The sequence below is a fragment of the Melospiza georgiana genome, chromosome Z (genome assembly GCF_028018845.1).
Source record: "Melospiza georgiana isolate bMelGeo1 chromosome Z, bMelGeo1.pri, whole genome shotgun sequence".
NCBI lineage: Eukaryota > Metazoa > Chordata > Aves > Passeriformes > Passerellidae > Melospiza > Melospiza georgiana.
In genome coordinates, this window is record NC_080465.1 from 68,618,743 (window position 1) to 68,638,889 (window position 20,147).

The window sequence follows — 20,147 nt, forward strand, 5'->3', positions numbered from 1 at the left end:
TGTATCGGGGTGTGGGAAATTGCCAAGATAATAACTTGAGAATGCATGGTATGTCAGAAGATAAATAGAAAAAGTAATGAGAAAATTAGAGAATTAGCGAAAAGGCCATTTCAATGTGCACAAGTAGACTTTACAGAATTACCACAAGTACAGAGATATAAGTATTTACTGGTGATAATAGATCATCTAACTCATTAGGTGGAGGCATACCCAACCACAAAAGCAGCAGCCAAGACTGTAAGTAAAATCTTATTAGAAGAAATCATACCCCAATACGGAATGATTAATACTATTGACTCTGATAGAGGTCCTCATTTTACCACCAAGATATTACAACAAAAAACAGAGGCCTAAATATCATCTGTAGATTTCATACCCCATGGAGACCTCAAAGTTCCAGAAGAGTACAGAGAATGAATGAGACTCTTAAGATAACTCTCACAAAATTAACAAAAGCAACAAAAATGAATTGGTTAAGATGTCTCCCTCTGGCATTATTGAGAATAAGGACTAGACCAAGGGCGGATATTGGGATTTCTCCATATGAGATGATGTTTGGCTTACCTTTCTTAACTATTCCAGGTAATACAGGAACATAGGAAGAAGGAGAATTAGGCATGAGAAAATATATAAAGACCATAACCTGCACTTTAGAGGAGTTAAGGAACCAGAGATACCTTTCTCAAACTACTCCTCTTGATTTTAAAATCCACAAATTCCAGCCTGGTGACTGGGTGTTACTTAAGACCTGGAAAGAACAACTACTAACTCCAAAATGGGAAGGTCCATTTCAAGTTTTACTCATCACGGAAATAGCCATTAGGATGCAAGAACGAGGATGGACACATATCACCAGAGTAAAAGGGCCAGTTTCTGCTCTTGAGAGATGATCTCCCACTACAGATAAGTTAAAGAAGACATCAGGAACACCATAAGAACCACACAAGCTATAAGTTATAATAAGAACTCTGTTAGGTTTGTTTTATTTAATTGAAAAGTTTTTAACATTCTTTTAACTTAAGGAAATGGTATTTATATATGGGAGTGAGATTATATGAATTATCAAAAACATGTGTTAATCTCTGGTATTCCCTGTTACAGATCCGGTGATCCAAGAAGTGACAGAGCATTCTCCCAGGCACCTAGCAATCTGGCACTAAAAGAAAGGAAAAACAGGTTGATACAAAAGGGGAAGTAGACTCCTGCAACAGTAACCAGTAAGAACAGCACAGTAGTAAGGAAAGAGAAGGGGGGAGGGGGGCAAGACCGGATCAGGATATACTCTTGCCGAAAGGAGTCACTTATCCTCTGCGAAGGGGAGACATGAATGGGAGAGTAGCCTGTTCTATTGATCGTCCTACTTATCAGCATCAATAAGGGGGAGATACAACCGTGTGAAAAATGCTATCATCCTCTGTACGCAGGAGAGTCTCGGACTGCTGTCCTCAGAACACACTCGAATCCAAGCCCCAGTTGTATCAACTTTTTATCATTAACCACTTCTATAGAGGATGGCAAAGTGTATTGGCTATTCGAAAATATAGGGAATTTTTAAACAGAAATTGTTGGGGGAATGCCCTATGAAAGAAAAATGGATCTATTCAGAAAGGAAACAGATTAAAAGGAGAAGTAAGACATGCGGCTTATGAACCAGATTTACTGGACATTGAGACAACTATACACAATTGAAGAGGAAACGTGTTAAAGCACTGATTAAAAGACTGGTTAAGAAACTAATTAAATAACTGTCAAGACACTGTTAAGAGGTTGATGTGGGCTAAAGCCCAATCAAAGTTTTAGGAGGGGAGATGTTACAAGTAAATGTCAAGTTATGTTAAATTAGGGTATAGTTCAATTATATTGCATTAATTATGTTATATTAATTGCATTATGTTAAGAGTGGGGGTGGTTATTAGAACATTCTAGGAGAAGGGTCCAGGGTTTGGTGAAGGGCGGTCTGGCAGGGCAAGGTGAAGTCAAAGAGGGATTGGATGGAAGATCTGACCAATCATTCGAAGCCCTGCAGAAATGATTGGTACGGAACGAACGGCGTTAAAGACCAATGAGAAGCCTGGAAATGGACCAATCATCATGGAGATCCACAATGGACCAATCCTGGACTCGAAGGGAGCTATAAATGGAGGGGGGGAGGTCTGATGGGTTAGGGTGCTTCTTTTTGGAAACTTGTTTTCTGGGGAGAGCCCAGTGCACTTGGGGGTAGCGGACTGTTCTGTTTTTGGCTTGCTGTGTGGGTGTTTGGGCTTATCCTAGGTAGTCTGTTCCTTGCAGCTATTTTAATAAACGAGAACCTCTTTGTCCAGAGGAGGTTTGGCCTCGTTCACATTCACAACAGCTACCACCTGCATCCCCTTGATTACATGCTGAATGAGCTACACTAAGCAGGGTATCATGCAGGGTAAAAAAAGATTTAAGTTGCTATAGCACATAAAAGGAAAAATAGCATTTGTTTAACCCGTAGTCCACCAGGTAACTATGAAAAATGTTCCATTACCATCCTTTTCATGTTTGGGCTGGTACATGAGTTAATTGTCTTATTTCCTTTGCTATCTGCTTGACCACTTTTCTGTTGTCATCCATTTGAAAACAGTAGTTTGAGTCACTTATCTTCCCACAAATTCTTCCTTTTTCTGCTAATAATCTAACACCATCCAATGTTTAAATATTGCATTCCTCAACTGAGTGGATTTATCAGCAAGAAGATTCAGAGCTGTACTTGTCTGGTTGATTAGTCTTTAAAAGACAGCTTGTAACCTAATTATCTAATTCCAATAATAAATGGGTTCTCTGGTACCTAACTTGTTAGGATTCCAGGTGGCTGGTGTGCCGTGCTGTATAATCTGTTCTGGTGGCCATTCATCTTTTCCCTGCTTTGGGGCAATCCCTGCAGCCAGGGATGTGTCAATTGACTGCTTTTCTCTACTTAAATCATATGCTTTAATCCCTGATTTCCCTGAATTTGTGGTAGCAAAAATACTCCAGCAGTTTAATATAGGATATAAAACATATCCTTGACCAGTTTGGAGGTAACTTGGGATAATGATGTTGGCCACAAATCCCATAATGTCCTTTCAAGTTCCATATTCTGTTGGCAAAGGGACCTTCCCACTTTTCGTCAACAACTGGTGGGTCAAAATGTAGCTTATTTCCTGGGCCTAACAGTATTCCAACAGTACTTGCCCCACCATAAAAGCCACAATATTTCCATTTCCAAGCTCCTAAATGGAGTTTCCATTTACAATTGCATCCCAAGCTGCTTGTTGGATTTGGACCAGAATTCATTAAAAAGGGTTCAAGTTCTATTCTGATGTTACCACTTCCACTGATTATCATGGACATGTGTCTTACTTATAAAATAGGTAGTCAGAAAACTGTCCCTCCCTAGTGCTTTACAGCCTTCAAAATCCCTGAGATAAATGTGGTAGGATCACTTTACCCAGGTACCATTAGTGAGCTTAATGTACACGTGATTCCATCTGCCTCAATATTTAGAACAATCATAAGGAAGGCAATTTGGGGTCCAACATTCATCCCAAAGATATCTATTTATCCCAAAGATAAAGTCCAGTCATTTACGATGTATTCATTTAATTAAAACAAAAATGAGGAAGCCTGCACTGTCAAAGGTAATACATCCGATGGAAGCTATATTTTAAAAACTTGTCCAGAACATGCTAGAAGATGATTTGTTGTGGTAGTTCACCTTTCTTCAGTAATTAGCAGAGGCATTTAAAAGAAAGAATAGTTTTAAAACATCAAACTAGAGAGTGTTGTGCTTCATGTGCTTTTTCTTTTTCATTAAAGCACATGGTGCATACTCCTGTGCATGTTTCCCTCCAGCATTATGGTTAATGCATAACTCCAACCTAACTCTTCAAATGTGTTTATTTGGAATTTGACATGACTTATTGAACACTTGGAAAGTAGTTCTCCAGCCCTGTTTTCTTACACGACAAGGAAAAAAAATTAGTTAGACCTTACCCTTCCAGATTTTATAGCTTTGATAGAGTTCTGTGAGGTAGAATTACAATTTTGTAGTCTAGGTATTTCGAAACTGACCTCCTGCTTACTGTATTTTGGATAGAGGTTTCACCTGCAGATTTCATTACAAAAGGAATATCATCAACCCTCCTATGAGAAATGAGTGCTCACTTTTAAAAAAATTAATGAGACTTTAACGAAAAGTACAAGGAAAAGACTAAATAAGGGAAAATTACAGCTCTGGGAGCTGCTGCAACTACCAGCCATGTACACCTCTTCAAAATGGATGCTCCTCCTTCTATAACTTTAGCCCCTCCTAGAGTCTTGTCAGTCCAGTGGTGGAGATCACTTTCTTACATCTTGATTGGAGGTCAGGTGTCAGGATAGTAACAAGCCAACGCTCCCCAAGTGCCCCGACTACCAAGGCCATCCTGTGATAACAATGTGGGGAGGAGAAGGACATATTATAGGTAACATAACTACACATCTACGAAACTACTCTTAACATACTCTGAACATTAACAATGTTTACCCGTTAATTGTGAGAGCTGAAATAAACAGGGCCAGGAGACTTCTTCTCCTTTTTAATGCCTTTATTATAAGTGATCAGCTCAGGATTGGGCAGCTCAGACAGGTCTGCAGCTTCCAGTCGTCTCTCCCAGGGCGACTCAGAGGAGGAGGAGAATATGCGCAGCTTTGCCCACTAGGAGCAGAGCTGGGGTCAGGTCCTCGTGGGAACCTTTAGGGCGTGGTGATTCTTTCTGATGTTGCTGCTGCTAGCTCTCTTACACGGCTCTCAGCGCTGGGGACGACTCCCGCGGTCAGGGTGAGGGGGACTGCGAAGGTGTTCCGCATCTCTGCAGGCTCAGCACTCGGCTCCTCACGTCCAGACATCACTCCAATCTCTCAACTCTTAGGTGGCTCATTGTTTTGGGGGTTTTCTCAGTATGTTTGGAGCAGGGGTCCCACACAGCATGCTGGTCCTTCGAGTTATTTGCATATCCCTCCCCTCAAGTCTCTTCTCCTCACTGTTCGGGAGGTACCCCGCACTTCACTGTCTCAGAGAGGGGCCATTAACTCGCCCCAGCCGGGGCTTTTACTGATACAAAAACAACTGTTAACAACAACGACCCGTAATTACCATAGCACAAGCAGCAGCCCAGCTGCAACAGTGGTAACCTTTTTCTCACAGAAAAAATTGGCAGAATTCTTGTTCATAACAAGAGCCAACCATCTCATTACTCATCTATAAAAATCCCAAGTGAAATTTAGTTAAAATTTAAACTAGAAAGCTACCTCTCTTATTAACAGCTTCTTTGCAAGCAGTACTAAAAAGAGATGGAACTGTAAGTTCCAGAAAAAAAGACTAAAGGACATTTAAGGTTGTGGACATGTAACAACTTTATTATGGATACTTGGTGCCACAGTAGTTTTGGGGGGTTGGGTTTCTTTCTTTTGGGGGTTGGGTTTCTTTCTTTTTTCTTTCTTTTTCTTTTACTTACAGAATTTTTTCCACAAAGTTGCTAGGAAACTAATTACTGAGTACTTATGGGTACTTAAGACAAAAGAAGTAGCTGAAGTCAGGACAAGAGAGTGGCATCTGGCTACTTTTTTCTCAGGGAGTTTCTCTTGGAGAGACTCTTGGAGAATAGAGGCAGGTAAAAGAGAGGAGATGGGCCAGCTGCTCCCTCTCATTCTTTAGCGTCCAGAGAAGGACGATCAGGCAGTCACTTACTGTGGGGAGAATTCACTGGCACTGCTAGAGTTCAGCCCTGAGGGACCAATTACCATCTGCTTGCATGTCCCAGGAATCCTGATCTTCGCCTCTCCCGGCCCTGCTCAGAGCCGGCAGGCCGCTCCTCTGTCCCCGCAGTTTCTTCTGTACTACTCTCGGTTTCCCTATGCTGTAATTCGCACCCTTCTGCCCTGCCAGAACGTCCTGCAGTTCCAGCTACTGCCGCCGAGCTTCTGATACATCCCATCCACGACTCTGGGATTTTTTTGCTCATTTCTGTTGTTTTCCAGCCTGGTGCACCTCAGAGTCCTACAGGGGCACTGAGAATTGACTGCTGCAGGGTTTAGTGAAGCAGAGCTGCTCCTCCATCCCTTCCCGTCTTGGCCGAGAAGGCTGTCATGGGGTTCCTGGTTCTGTTTGTTGTTTGTTTGCCTTGTTACACATACTAGTAAAGAACTGTTATTCCTATTGTAATATATGTTATGAAATGCTGATAGAGAGAATGTATTTTATAAGATTGTGAAATCCAAACGAGTCTCTGACCACAAGCAGCCCAAAGACAGACGTCTACTTGAATTCTGAGATTCCTGGAGGCAGCAGGAGAACAATACTCAGTTAACTTATGAATAGACGTACCCAGCACGATTATCACCGCTATCCCGAGTGAGATAGCAGGAGTTGCCAGAAAGATATATCTGAATACATGACTTCCCTGGACACGATTAACACTGGCTATCGACCAGAAAACAGCGATTGTCCAGCTCTGCACAGTGAAAGAAAAGTTACGAAAGAACTCCTCTGCCTCAGGCATAAAACCGTATCAAACAGCCCCGCAAAAAGCAGTGCACATGAATGGGGGTAGACCTGATGTGTAGAGGTCAGATCTAAGTTCATTCAGCGCCAACCTCGGGCTCGACGCTGCCTCTTTGGCTGTGGTGGTTTTGAGGACTGTATTTTTGTCACGTAAAAAGAAAAATAAAATCTTTCCACATTTTTGATAAATTGGCTTTTCAATTGATCATTTATAACACTATCTTCATATATTTGCCCAAGAGTCCCTTAATTTCAGTATTATAATAATTTGGAGGGAGACTGAAATAAACAGGAGACTTTTTCTCCTTTTAATGCCTTTATTAAAAGTAAATAGCTCAAGATTGGGAAGCCCAACGGGTCTGCAGCCTCCATCGTCTCTCCCAGGGTGACTCGGAGGAGGAGGATATGCACAGCTTCGTCCACTAAAGGGCAGAGCTGGGGGTCCCATCCTCATGGGAGCCTTGGGCATAACCCCAATCTTGACTCTCCTCTGACTCCCGGCTCGGGGTCTTGGTGTCGTGATCAGCGTGAGGGACAAAGGTTTTCAGCATCTCTGCAGGCTCAGCACTCTGTTCTTCACGTCCAGGCATCACTCTAATTTCTTAATTCTGTATTGGCTCGTTGTTTTAGGGGTCTTTTCGGTAAGTTTGACATTTCCCATGGCATGCTGGTCCCGAAGTTATTTTGCATCTTCTGATGCCCCCTCCCAAGTCTGGTCCCCTCCCCTCACTGTCTGGGTAGAAGAGCCATTAACTTAGCCCTATCCAGGGCCTTTACTGATACAAAAGGAGCCATTAACTACCACGACTTGTGATTATAACAAACAGGTGTAGCAGCAACAACCGGCTTGACTAGTTTGCAACTCTTTTTTTTTTTTTTTTTCCCAAAAAATTTGGCAGATTTTTTATTTATAACAGACACCTGTCTTTCAAACTAAGACATTGCTCAGTCATTGAACACTTTTCACTGTTCCAAGACTGGAAAAGAATGTTGAGCTAGTATGCTCATACAAATCAAAACTTTGAAGTTTGCTGTGCTTCTTAGTGATTAAAAACAATGTCAAAGTGTCATTTAGTCTATACAATACAGGTAGCCACTTATCAATGCTAGATTAGGGAAACCCAAATCTGGTAGCTAATTTTAAGTGATGAATGAGATTACTTTCCAAATGCTTCAGTTACTGCAGCAAATACTAGTTCTGATGCAAATAAAACACAGTGGATGTCTAAGAGTACTGCAGTAATAAAAGCTCTCTGATTATTTTCTCTCATGGGATCAGTGTCACATTATTTTCTTCCATGATATCTGTGTGTTTATTTTCAGAGAAGACAGACTTGTCTGATGAAAAAAATGTGTGAAATAAATAATGTGTATTGTTCAAGTGTATTATTCAGGCTTCAGTCTTAGTTCTTGAACTAGAATATAGATATATAGTTTATATGTCAAAATGTCTCAGAAGTCTTGCAGCTGCAATTTCCAAAGTCTTCAAGAAACACTGAGGGTGAAGTAGTGGGGTGGGAATTTGGGGTATAAAAATAGTTTCACTCAGTATCAGGCTGGGTTTGGACACTTTGGACACACTGGAATAGCAGGCATCAGAGGGACTTTGCAGCACCCTGGGGCACCATTTCTTTCACAGTCACCTATCTGGCATACAAGAAACTTGCACTCACCTGACTCCCTCGCAGGCATCCTAACACAGCTGAGACTGTCAGCCTTCCAGCAAAGTCCTTCTTTTTGTTACTGCAAAAATGGGATCAACTGTGGTAATGCCTCAATCTCAAGAGTAGTTTTTGAATAGGTTTATGAAGATGCTAAAAGTAATTTACAAATCAGAATTATTTTGTTATGCAAGGTTCAGAAATAGTTATTTTCTTTTAATCAGGACAATTACACAGAACTTCTTACATTTTTATGCAAATTAACAACAATCACTAAATTTAATCTTTTATGACAAATTTTTCATTTTGAAAAGCTTTAAAAATAAAAAAAAAAAAAAACGAAACAATAAATTGGTAGGGCTATGGGCCTGGAAAATACATGCTAGAAATATTGGTTTTGTGTTGGCCATATCCAAATACACCATGGGGGTTTAAGGATAGAAGGTACTTACCATTACTCACGTGTTCTCCACTTATATCTTATGTAAATGGAATAGAGAGTTAAATAAAAGCTTAAGAAACAACTAATTCCATTAACCTTCTCTTCATTCTGCTCCTATCAGCATCCCACAAAATTGTGTTCCTTAGCTACTGCTTCTAGATTGTTTCACTGAATAAAAGATTCAGTGTAAAATTTTAAGAACAAAACTGAAATTTCAGCTGCAGCCACACTAGTTTGTTGGAAGAATAATGACATAAAGTGCCAGCACACACTTGTCCCAACACAGTTCACTAAAACAAACCTTGTTTGGTACAAATGGATAACTCATACCAGGTATTATTATTTTAACATTATTTACTACTCTCTAACAGAAACAAGAATTTTTCTACATTGATTTCTGTATAATTCCTAAGTAATGGTGAGGTAATTTCCTACCAAAAAGGGCTATTGTCACTGAACACAACACTAGGTGCAACACTGGAGATGGAAACAGCTCCTTAAAACTGCTTTGCTACCAGAGTACTTCCCTGGGATCTTATATTTTAAGTGGAGCCCTGCAGCTACCCAATTAGGGCTGTGAAACTCACAAGATATGTCTGTGGATGACAAACTATCTCACAGGGACAAAACAAACAATCAAGCTTCAAAAGGGCATCCAAGGTACTTATCCTAGGGAGTCTCAAAGGGAGGTCAGTGCTCATGTTAACGCTGCAGGAACTGCCAATCCTCCAGTGAGAGATGCCCAAGTCTTTTGCAAGTCCTGTTGATTGTGGTGAAAGACTCTCAGAAACCAGCAACTGTCTGAATGCTGATCAGACACCACGACATATACATGAAGGATCAAAATATGGGAAAACATAGAGGAGCAGAGAAAAACTGCAGCAGCAGATGCAGCTCCTGCCACCTGATGCCAGGCTAGGTACCTTCTCTATTTATCACCATGAATAAAATTCAGTAAACCTGGGGAAAAGTAATGCAGTATAGAAAAACACAGCAGAAAACTACAAGACCCACATGTCCTTTTACTTTAAATTTAATTTGTCAGATAGAAGTTATCTATGTACAATTGGTGTGCATTGTAACAATTCTGTCAGTAAAGTCATAATTCAAATCTTCTAAAATACTAACTATCTGCATAGCACATTTGACATTATTGCCCGTGTTGAAGAGGGAACATATGAATTTACAATTAATTTTGATTGATTTGGATACTGAACTGTTCAGGTATTTGACACACCTCCTTTAAAACCAATGCACCTGAAAGCTTTCCAGAGCACAGTTTAGCTAGAAATTTCTTACCATTTCATTACAAACAATCACAACATCAACAGCTTAATACAGAAAAAAGACCCCCCCCTCCAAAAAAACTCCCACAAAAACAAACCCACCCCAACAAAAAACCAAAACCAACAAAAACAAACAAGCCAAAACAAACAAAAAACCCCCCAAAACCACAAAACAAAACATGTATCTAAAGTATCAAAAAAAAGGGAGCACTAAATGCAAGTTTCCTTTCCCCATTTTTACATTCTGAACAGTGACTCCATCAAAGTTTTTTACTGAAACATGTACGTACACTGATTTTGTTTCATAACTGTGACTAGAAGTCCTGAGTTGGTGAGGAAAGGAACAGTCAAAAAAAGCCTGAGGGGCGGGGGGAAAGCTCATTTAATAAATTTACAACAATTTACAGCCATTATTTTGTGTTTTGCTTTTATTTTTATTTTTTTGTTTGTTTTGTAAAAAGGCATTGTAACTGATCACAAACAGGAGAAATCCTGACTATTTTACAGTTATAGGTACAGAATTTAAATATTCAAGCTTGTGATGAAAAGCGGCAAGGTGGTCGCAGTGTACAATGTAAACAAGTAGCTTTGGAAAGTGAACAAAGTCCTTGAGAATTCTTTACTAAGAAAAAAAAATATTCTCCCCATTCCCTCCTGAAATATGAGCACAGGTCAGTGTTTAAAAGTTCATTTACAAACATAACTTAAAACATTATCAGCCTCAAACCACTTTGACATGAAGAGTGTCATACTAAGATCCAGTCTGAAATGGGCAGTGTTGAGGTCCCTGTAAAAGTAAACATCTTCAATTTCTTAAAAAAAGTGCCACAGCATTTGCAGCACAGTGCAGCATAAACTTTAAATACAAAAATATTTTTCTTCTGTTGGGATAATAGACCTTGCATCCTGGAAAGAAGTAACAATACTGCTACTGATAGAATATCCCGTCTGTATCTTTCAAGTCATGTAAGGCAATTACTGTGTTAATTTACTGTATATGGCTAAAAGAAGGTCCAGAAAAGATCAGTCTTTGTTATGTTTTCCGACTACTCCATGTATGTTCAGGTGTACTTTTGTGATCTGATGAATGTTCAAATGGAGATCTGTGACCGAGGGGAGATCTTGAACCATAAGGAGATCTCTGATCCAGGGGTGACCTTGGGGCACTACCTGAAGCTCTATGGTCCATTTGCCAGTCTGAGTGGTACCTATAATCTCTGGGAGATTTATGATGGCTGTACTCTGAAGAGGAACGGTGATCTGAATGTATCCTGTGGTCTGAATGGGAACGGTGATCCAAATGAACCCGGCTGTCTTTTAGACTCCCTTCCAGGCTTGACCTGTGGTCTCTGCTCCTGTAGTCATCTAACTTCCTATGTTTACTATCACTGTAGTACCTAAAAAACAGGAACTTATTTGTATTAGTTACTGGTAACACATCAAGAGCCACAATTATGTAAAACTGACAGAACTGCATTAGAGAAAGATCATTATTGCAATTTTGTGTTACTCAGAAAAGACTGTTTGGCACTTCCTACAAGCATAACTACAAAAACACAAAGGGAATTCTGACCAGCTTTCAAAATTGCTAAAGAAACTCACCTGCTGTCTTGTTTGTAGTGATCCCAGTCTCTGTGATCTTTTCCATTGCTGAAGGCTGAATAAGGCCTTTTCCTGGAATCATTTTTCTTGTAAGCATCTCCCTGATGCCTGTCCTTATGATGATCATGGTATTGTGACAGATGTCTATCAGAGGAATAGCTGTCCCTGCTACTGTCATCATGGTTTGTATTCTCCTTCAATCTTTCCACATCTGTTTAATAAAGCAGAGGTTAAAAGGAAATACCATAACATTTTTACTTCACCTAATTCAAACAGCACTTCTATCTGTCAGCTGTAAACCAGTATGAAATGGACATAATTTAAAAGAAAGAAGACCTAAATAGCTGAAAATCAAATGCAATAATGCCAGTGAACACAAAAAAATCTCAGATTTAAGAGGAAATCAAGCTAGAATGTAGATGCATAGGACTTGGAAATGTAGATGCATAGAACTTCTCAACCTCTCCAGTCTATGAAGCTGAGTGTCCAAATGGGCAGTGAGTAGAGAGTACCTTTAGTAGAGCAATTTTAGATAGAATGGCAGCAACTTCCTCTCTAAGAAGGCATAGACTTAGTATGACTAATAGTTTAAAGAAACACCTTGTTAGCAAAAAAATTTCAGTGGTATTCCTAAAATTTGTGATTGTTGATTTTAAGTCCATGACAATATACTTGGAAGTTCAGTAACACAAGATTAAATAAAGCACTACATACAAAAAGGCAGGTGTGGAAACATGTGGGGAAAAAAATGAGTGTTAATGACAACAATAAAAGACAGCTCCTGTAACTAACAACTGTGACAGCAAGTCAGACTATGAGACTATAGTCTTTCATCATAGTGATACTGTGACAGCTACAGTCTCAGAATTTCTGATAAGTTTACAGGTTTTAAGTAGACCTCTTGCCCTCTCCAAAATTTAACACAAAAATATTTTTTTTAAAGGATGCTCAAATAACCTGGTAAGTACCAGCTTCACTCTGCACTTTGCTGGATTTCAAGAGCAAATTAGTGAAGGTTTTCGAATTAGTCTATTACTGTGGTACTTAACCATGTGGAAAACAGAACCAGAAGACATGTGGAATGAAATAAACATGAATACTTAAAGTATTTAACACAAGAATATACTTGAAAGTTTCTTACCTGGATTTCTAATTACATGTGTATTCACATGACCGCTAATATTCTGATCGCTGTGTTGCTAAAAAAGACAATTTTACACTGGTAAATGTACTTATTAGCAAATCCCAAAGTTCATTTGAATACATTAGAAAAATACTCTATCAAAAGAGACTATTATACTGCAAACACAAATAGCAACTTGAAGTGTATTTCCATGTTCTTCATAATGCTCTAAATCTAATAAAAATTATAATAATTAAAATATATATTTGTATATTTCAAAACTATTTAAAAATATTACCTGAGACTCTTGACGTTTTTTGATTGCATGTTTATACAGTTTGTGCAGCTTTCTGGCATCGAATTCTGTAAACTTAGAGACAAAAATCCACAAATTTCTGAGGAAGAAGAAAAAAAGAAAAGTTGTAAGTCTTCTTTAAATTTCTTTGCCCTTTATTATGTAGCAGAACATCGATTTGACTGAAATTATTTGAACAGTACTTCAGTAAACTGGAAATGGTATATAAGCTACACAATATTGCCAGATTGCACAAGAAATGTTATGCAGTTGTAAATTAAATACTTGAAAGACTGATCCCTTTAAAAATTTTTCACTTTTTAATATTTATTGTAAGTACTTCAGAGTGTGAAGTGCAAGGACAATAGTACTAATAAGAATTGTTAAATTTTTGTAAAATTCTTATTTAAAACATAGCTATCAGTTGATATATATATCTTCTAAAAATCTGTTTGAATTGTGAGTATTTACCAGTCTGTAAATTAAAAATTTAAGTACCTAAAGGAAGTAAAAATTCTTTCAAATGTGAAATTTCTTACAGGATAACACACTTGACACAACAAACCTTATTGTATTAAACCATCAGCAAGAGAAATTTTCCACAGACTTTTGAAAGTCTAGTCAAGGCTTTTGGAAACCAAGTAAGAGATGTGAAAGAGAACAGAAGTCATAGGGTAATAAATCTGTGCCAAATCTGTGCTTGAAGGAACTGAAGAAGAGCAAAGACAGTTTTTCACTGTCAAGATGCCAAAATTCTGAAGAAAGCTTTTTCTTCCATGATCACAGGTGAAGTTTTTTTAACAGATACTTATTTTTTTAGTGAAATTTGCAGGTGGAATGCTTAGAAAAGTCTACAGAATACAGTGTTCAGAAATACTTGAAGTGTGGGGGTTCACAAAGCAGCAGGATTCTCCTTCACTGTGATTATTTAAACATGATAATTTCTGTCCACAAGTTTGACTAAGTATGCAGCCAGTCAATGCTGTGCCTAATGAGACCATTCTAACTTAATATAAACTACAATACTTCTTATCAAATGTAGCTAAAATAATTTAATTTATCTACACATAACATCATAGCATTATTCTCAATACCAGCTCTATTACAAGTTTCCACTTAAAATAATAAAAAAAAAACCCTACCAAAACCTAAGACACAGATCTTGCTTTTATATCTCAGATCACCTTACTATTTTCAAGTAAAGGAAGTAAAATCAGCAGAAGCAAATTACACTAACAGAATTCTTCAAGAAAATGCAAGACTTAAGAATTTGATATATATATATATATATAATCAGAAGATGTATTTTCAAGCACAGAGACATTAACTGAACATTCTGACAAAAGTAAGTCAAATTGCATTAAGAATGTATCAATGAAATACAAGACCAGTATTTTTTCTTAGTTTTTTTTATATTGTCATCTGATATAGATGTAAACTCTTTCCTCGCTTTTCAAGTGCATCTGAGTATATTATAATAAATACTTGTCATCAAGTAATAGTTAATACATAATACACAATTTCATTTTAGAGTACATTAAAAAAAAGAAAGAATCCTACAACTTGGAATCATACATTCAACACAATTTTAGAACTGTATTTTCAACATGAATTATTAAAAAACCAAAATGACCTGAAGTTGAAAAACCAGATCGTTAAAGGTAAGAATGGTTTTCACTGAACACAGTGGCAGTGATCAGTCCCTAGCATTTGCTGTCAGTGTTAAAGACAGAGATGTCTCCACCTTCTGGACAAAATACAGGGCTCTGCATCAATGCTTGAAGTCAATCCATTACAAGTCAGAACAATGTATAATCACCTTTTAATAGACTCCTATTTAAAACTGCAATAAGATACAAGAAAAGGGGAAAAATAAACAGGAGAAATAACTAAAACCTGCTCTTCTCAAAGGAACCAATTGCAGACTTCCCTTTTTCAAGTAAAACCCAAGAAAATAACTTACTTTCTCCACTGTTTAATTTGTTCGGGACTTGTGTACTCCTTCAGACACTCAGTAATATGATCCCCAATTTTGATAAGACACTGTCTAGTATGTTCCAGCTGTTCTCTTTCAGAAAGGCCCTTCTCTGGTCGATCAAGCTGTTTCAATGCTGCCTTGACAGGTCTCATTCTTTCTTTGCACTGTAAAATGGAAAAAAGGAATGTATCGATCCAAAAGAAAAAAATTCATTCTCAAGCATGACTCACCTTTTACTGTGATATATAACCACAGGTGAAGACAAGATTGTTAGAAGTCAAATGAAACACAAGGCTGTCTCAGAGGTCTAAAAAATGTTTTACATGTTCCCTTTGGAAGATTATCAATCCAATTGGAAATTCACTTCTCTATGAAAGCATCAGATTGTATAAAATACGTGTATCCAGCTGTCGAAGGTGCCAATGTGTATATCTCAAACATCAGCAGTCTGATAGCTGTGAAGCCATACTTTTTTCTGTTCAAAATCCACTGCTGTGGGCTTATATGGCAGGTCTGGGACTAACATACTGATTTTCATTCAAAGTGTGTAATCTACTAATAAAACCTTCTAAGCTTTTGCAGACCTGCTCACTTTTGAAGTTCCCTTGCAAGCTTCCAGGAATCTAGGGTGATGTCTTCCCCTTAAGGGTAGGACACTACTAGGATATGAGAAAGCACTAATTTTATATATAGGATTTGTGAGGAAAAGGACTTACTACAACCGCATTTTGCAATTACAACTCTGAGCATAATCATGTAGGGCAAGACTTACCACCTAAAAAGCTATACAAACTCAATGTCAAAATTAAATATGAGAGTGTTCAGTACATTTCAAACAAATACTTTCTGCCACCATTACACTTGGCATTCAACAAAGGATCAAAATTGCTTCTCTGAGCATTTTTCAAACCTCACTCCTTTGCAGATATTAGCAGAAGTTAAGTTACCTAGAAGAAAGCTAGTTTGGGTATAGGACCATAAAGGGTGGAAACAACCTCCAAGATCATTAAATCCAAACTCTGACTGAACACCACCATCCCAACTGGACTATATCAAGTTCCACATCATTGTTCTTTTGAACACTTCCAGGCATACTGATTCTATCTCCTCCTTGAGCAGACTGTTCACTGTTCAACCACTCTTTCACTGAAGAAATCTTTCCTTACATCCAACATAAACCTTCCCTGAAGTAGCTTGTGGCCGTTTCTCCTTGTCCTGTCACTGGTTCCCTGGGAAAAGACCTGATCCTCACCTGGCTACAACCTGCTATCAGGCAGCTGTAGGGCGTGGTAAAGTCTCCCCTGATTCTCCTTTGGGCTCAAAAACTCCAGCTCTCTCAGCCACTCCTCATAAGACTTGTGCTCCAGACCCTTCCCCAGCTCCATTCCCTTCTCTAGACTGGCTTCCGCATCAAAATGTCCTTTTTGAACTGATGGGCCCAGAACTGAACACAGCACTTGAGATGTGGCTGCAGGGAATGCTTAGACTAGCCACAGATAAAGGTCATGCATTCTTGAATTTTCATATTCTGAATCCAGTGTTCTAATAATAAATCCAGACAAATCCAGTTGGCATGGTTTAAATTGTAGACACTTGCTTAATCATACATCAAACTCCAATAGCATGGTACCCATGACCAAAAGAATATCCTCCTTGTCATCAAGGTCACTGTCAGTTAAGCCTGAACATTTCCATTTGAAAGTGGACTTAACTAGTATGTTTAGACTGCACCTGACCATGGCATAATGATAAAAACCAATCATCTCCTTCCCCCATTCTTCCCCAGTATATGCTACCAAACCTAGAAAAACCAAACAACTACTTGGAATGGAATGAAATAGAATATCACCATTACCAGGTAAGCATCTAGGGACAACTCAGAAAAACTGGGGAAGCCATTCCATTGCCATCTCATGCCACTAAGGAATCAAGCATTTGGTTTACATATTAAACTTGCCACAGATTAAAGTAGCTTTTTAAAAGCAGCTTATAGAGTGCAATTCTTAAATAGAGAAGTGATCAGAAATATATAACTGCACATGGAAATCAAATTATTTTCTGTCATTAGCCACACTGACATATCCACTTGAATCACTCAAGGGCCATGCTGAAAATCACAGGTGAGTTAAGAATAAACCCATGGACAGTAACTGCCATAATCACAAGAATCCTACTGGTGTTCTCATGGCCAGTACCACAATACACCTGTTATGGTTTGGGCCTGGCAAAGCCAGAGCCCCCATGAGTCTACCCTCTACCTGATATCTGCTGTGAGATGTGACCAGGAATAAGCAAAGCAGGCTCCAACTTAAACATAAAGAAAAGTTTATTAACTAAGCTACACACAAACAATTACTAAACTACACACAAAAGAAGAAAGAAAAAAAAAGAAAACACGAGGAAAATGAAAACCTCACAAAAAACACTCTCCCCCTCCTCCCCCCTAAATTCCCAATACAATACATCCTCCAAAATCACCAGTTCTGGGTCCAACACCACCCTTTAGATTGCTCAAACTTTCAGTTCCTCAAGAGGAGAGGGAGTCCTTCCATGTGTCATGGTGGCCTTTTCCGTCCTTGTTCCGGTGCTCTCACCACCGAACAGGGATCAGGACTGCTTCCAGGGTTGTCTTTTTAAGGATGCTTTGTCCAGTTCCAGAAAAGCACAGTATCTCACCTTTGGGACATCTATCCCCCCCATATTTTATATACCCCCTGGGGCCGAGGGGTACCCACACTGAATCTTCTTTGGCACTGGGACATTTCTCCCCCTGGACTCAATCTCTGTATCACACGGAAACATGGCTCTATCCATGGCTACACGAAAGAGTCCAGCATAAAATGCCACTCCATCTTCTCCATTCTTTCATCATCTCTCACTCTCTCTCTCTCTCTCTCTGGTCCCGACCTCCATCACTCGTTCCTTTCCTTTGTCCTCCTCCACTCTTATCATTCGTCTAGGAAGGGTTAATGTTCTGTAAGGTTTTCATTGTCCAAAAAGGGTTAAAATCTCCTCCAGGCGGCTGGACTCCTGGCTGCACCCCCCCCATCTCCTCAGCTGGGCTGCCTGCTGCCAGGACATATTTACTGAGTTTCAAGGTAACACAGGCTGCACTCTCTCTCTCTGTCTGTCTGTCTCCAAGGGGGGGGGGGGGGGGGGGTAATGGCTGTCCGATGTCTCTTGTTGCTCTCCACCCTTCCATCCTCCAAGGCCTCCTCACCCCCATCTCTGTCCAGGCCCAGTCCTACCACACGGCTGCCCTCACCCGCCCAGCAGCAGCGGCTGGACGGGGGAGAGCTCCGACCTGCGTCCCTCGAAGTCCCAAGAGAGCGTCCCAGGGCCGAAGCTCTGCTTTTAACCCCTGGGTGTTCTCGGAGGTGTGTCCAAAAACCCACTGGCTACACCAGGTGCCAATATCAAAATCCAAGCACCCATTAGTTTGATCACAACATCCCAGAATTCCCACTTCTTCCTGGTCAAACCACCACAACACCGAACAGACCTAGCTGGCAAAAACACAGCTGTTGAAATCTGAATGACAAAACAACCACAGCTGTGAAAGTAACTCACTGATACTTTTCCACGGGCCTCAGCTAACCTATAAAACTTTATATAAATTGTGCATATACATTTTTCTCAAATGTTAATTATATTCTTGTAAGCAGTAGTGATTAAACAGAATTCTTTTGGTATCAGAGACATTACCTCAGCAAGATATTTCTAAGTGCTTTAGCACTGTTTCTTCCTGTGTTTACTAACTAAAGTTTGCAATACTTCAGAAGAGAAGTGCTGAATCCTAGTTTTTCTTGCTATCTTACAAAGAAGAAAAGCATATATTATATGGTGAAGCCAAAGACTCCATGAATTCCATTAACATTCATTCACATCTGCTCTTAAGCAGGATATACAGGTGATTCTCATGGATAAATCTTTAGTTAATATTCTCAACCTATTAATCCTACAAACTGTTAGGTTTTTCTATTATCTTGCATATATACAACAAAAATCCAAAATAAAACTGCTAGAACAGTCAAAAATCACTTTAGTACACTGTCAATAACATTCACTGATCCAAGACATTGCAAAAGATCACCTGTGTTACTGTGCCAAGTAACATTATCAAGAATATCAGTAATTGTCCTCATTTAGACTATTAAGTATACACAATAATTTATTAAAAGGTGACTTACCACACTGAAAGTTTTCTGATCTAGCTCTTCAGATTCTTCTGATATTGGAACTGGTTCACTAGATGCAGTAATATGAACTGGAGTATCCAGCAATGGAATTTTTTTAGTTTTTTCCTTATTTTCGGATTTGATTTCATTTACCTAAGAACAAGATACAAAAATATTTAACTACATTTTATTTTGGTTCTGCAATTATAACAGATGACAATACCCATAACCACTGCATTCTCTTAAATATATAAGAATAAAATCTATGCTGACATTCAATTACAGCCCATTTTACTTTCTCTGTGAAATGGAAAAATAAAATTTTTTGCATACATTCAGTCCAATTAAGAGCTGTATCACTGAGCTTCCCCATTTCAAATGCCTGCCCTAATGATTTCAGGTAGTAAAAGTAAAGCTTCAAATAACATAAAATACTTTACTGAAATGACAACTAATCAGATCCACAATATTTTTTCATCTCAAAATCATTTACAAAAACCTGGTGGCCTTCTCTAGCACGATGTAAGATAAGTAAACCTAGTTACCTTCTCTTCCTTTACTTCTTTTTCTTTCTGTGTGGATTCTTTTACTTTGTTTTCTCTCTTTTCTTTAATATCCTTTTCTTTTAATTCTTTCTTATCCTCTTTTTCTTTTTTGTCCCTTTTCAAATCCCTCTTATTTTCCTTTTCTTTTGTCTCTCTCTTTTCTTCAGCCTCCTTCTTTATACCAGTATCTGGCTCAGGCTTTTCTTCATTTTCTTTTTCTGCTTTAAATTTTTTATGAAGATGTTTCACTGAAACAATCTCATCCTGCAATATGCAAGCATATATGTCACATCAAATTGGGTTCCTATCTATACAAGTTTTGCATAGATTAAAACACTTTTATCTGTGATTTTTTTTATTTCTGGACAAAGATTTATCATATCACCTCTAAATAGAACTGAATGCAGTTGGTCAAGAAATATGAGCGCTATGCACTCACTTCCTTGATGTGACAAAGCAAGTACTGATTGGTGGAGGCAGTGGGCATGAG

General features: G+C 38.8%; 1 protein-coding gene across 3 annotated transcripts in view; it reads right to left on the reverse strand.

Annotated features, from left to right (window-relative positions):
* Positions 1-9,667: 9,667 nt before the first annotated feature.
* CHD1 (chromodomain helicase DNA binding protein 1) overlaps positions 9,668-20,147 on the reverse strand; it is a 55,899-nt gene continuing 45,419 nt past the window's right edge. For 2 of the 3 annotated variants that reach the window (XM_058043363.1, XM_058043365.1), the window contains exons 31-37: positions 19,658-19,921; positions 19,125-19,265; positions 14,920-15,098; positions 12,960-13,056; positions 12,680-12,737; positions 11,539-11,749; positions 9,668-11,333 (exon numbers count right to left, since the gene is read on the reverse strand). In XM_058043363.1, coding sequence (XP_057899346.1) covers positions 10,970-11,333; positions 11,539-11,749; positions 12,680-12,737; positions 12,960-13,056; positions 14,920-15,098; positions 19,125-19,265; positions 19,658-19,921 — 1,314 coding nt within the window. In that variant the 3' untranslated portion in view covers positions 9,668-10,969. The remainder of the gene's footprint in view (positions 11,334-11,538; positions 11,750-12,679; positions 12,738-12,959; positions 13,057-14,919; positions 15,099-19,124; positions 19,266-19,657; positions 19,922-20,147) is intronic. The other variant, XM_058043366.1, reaches the window with a different exon arrangement.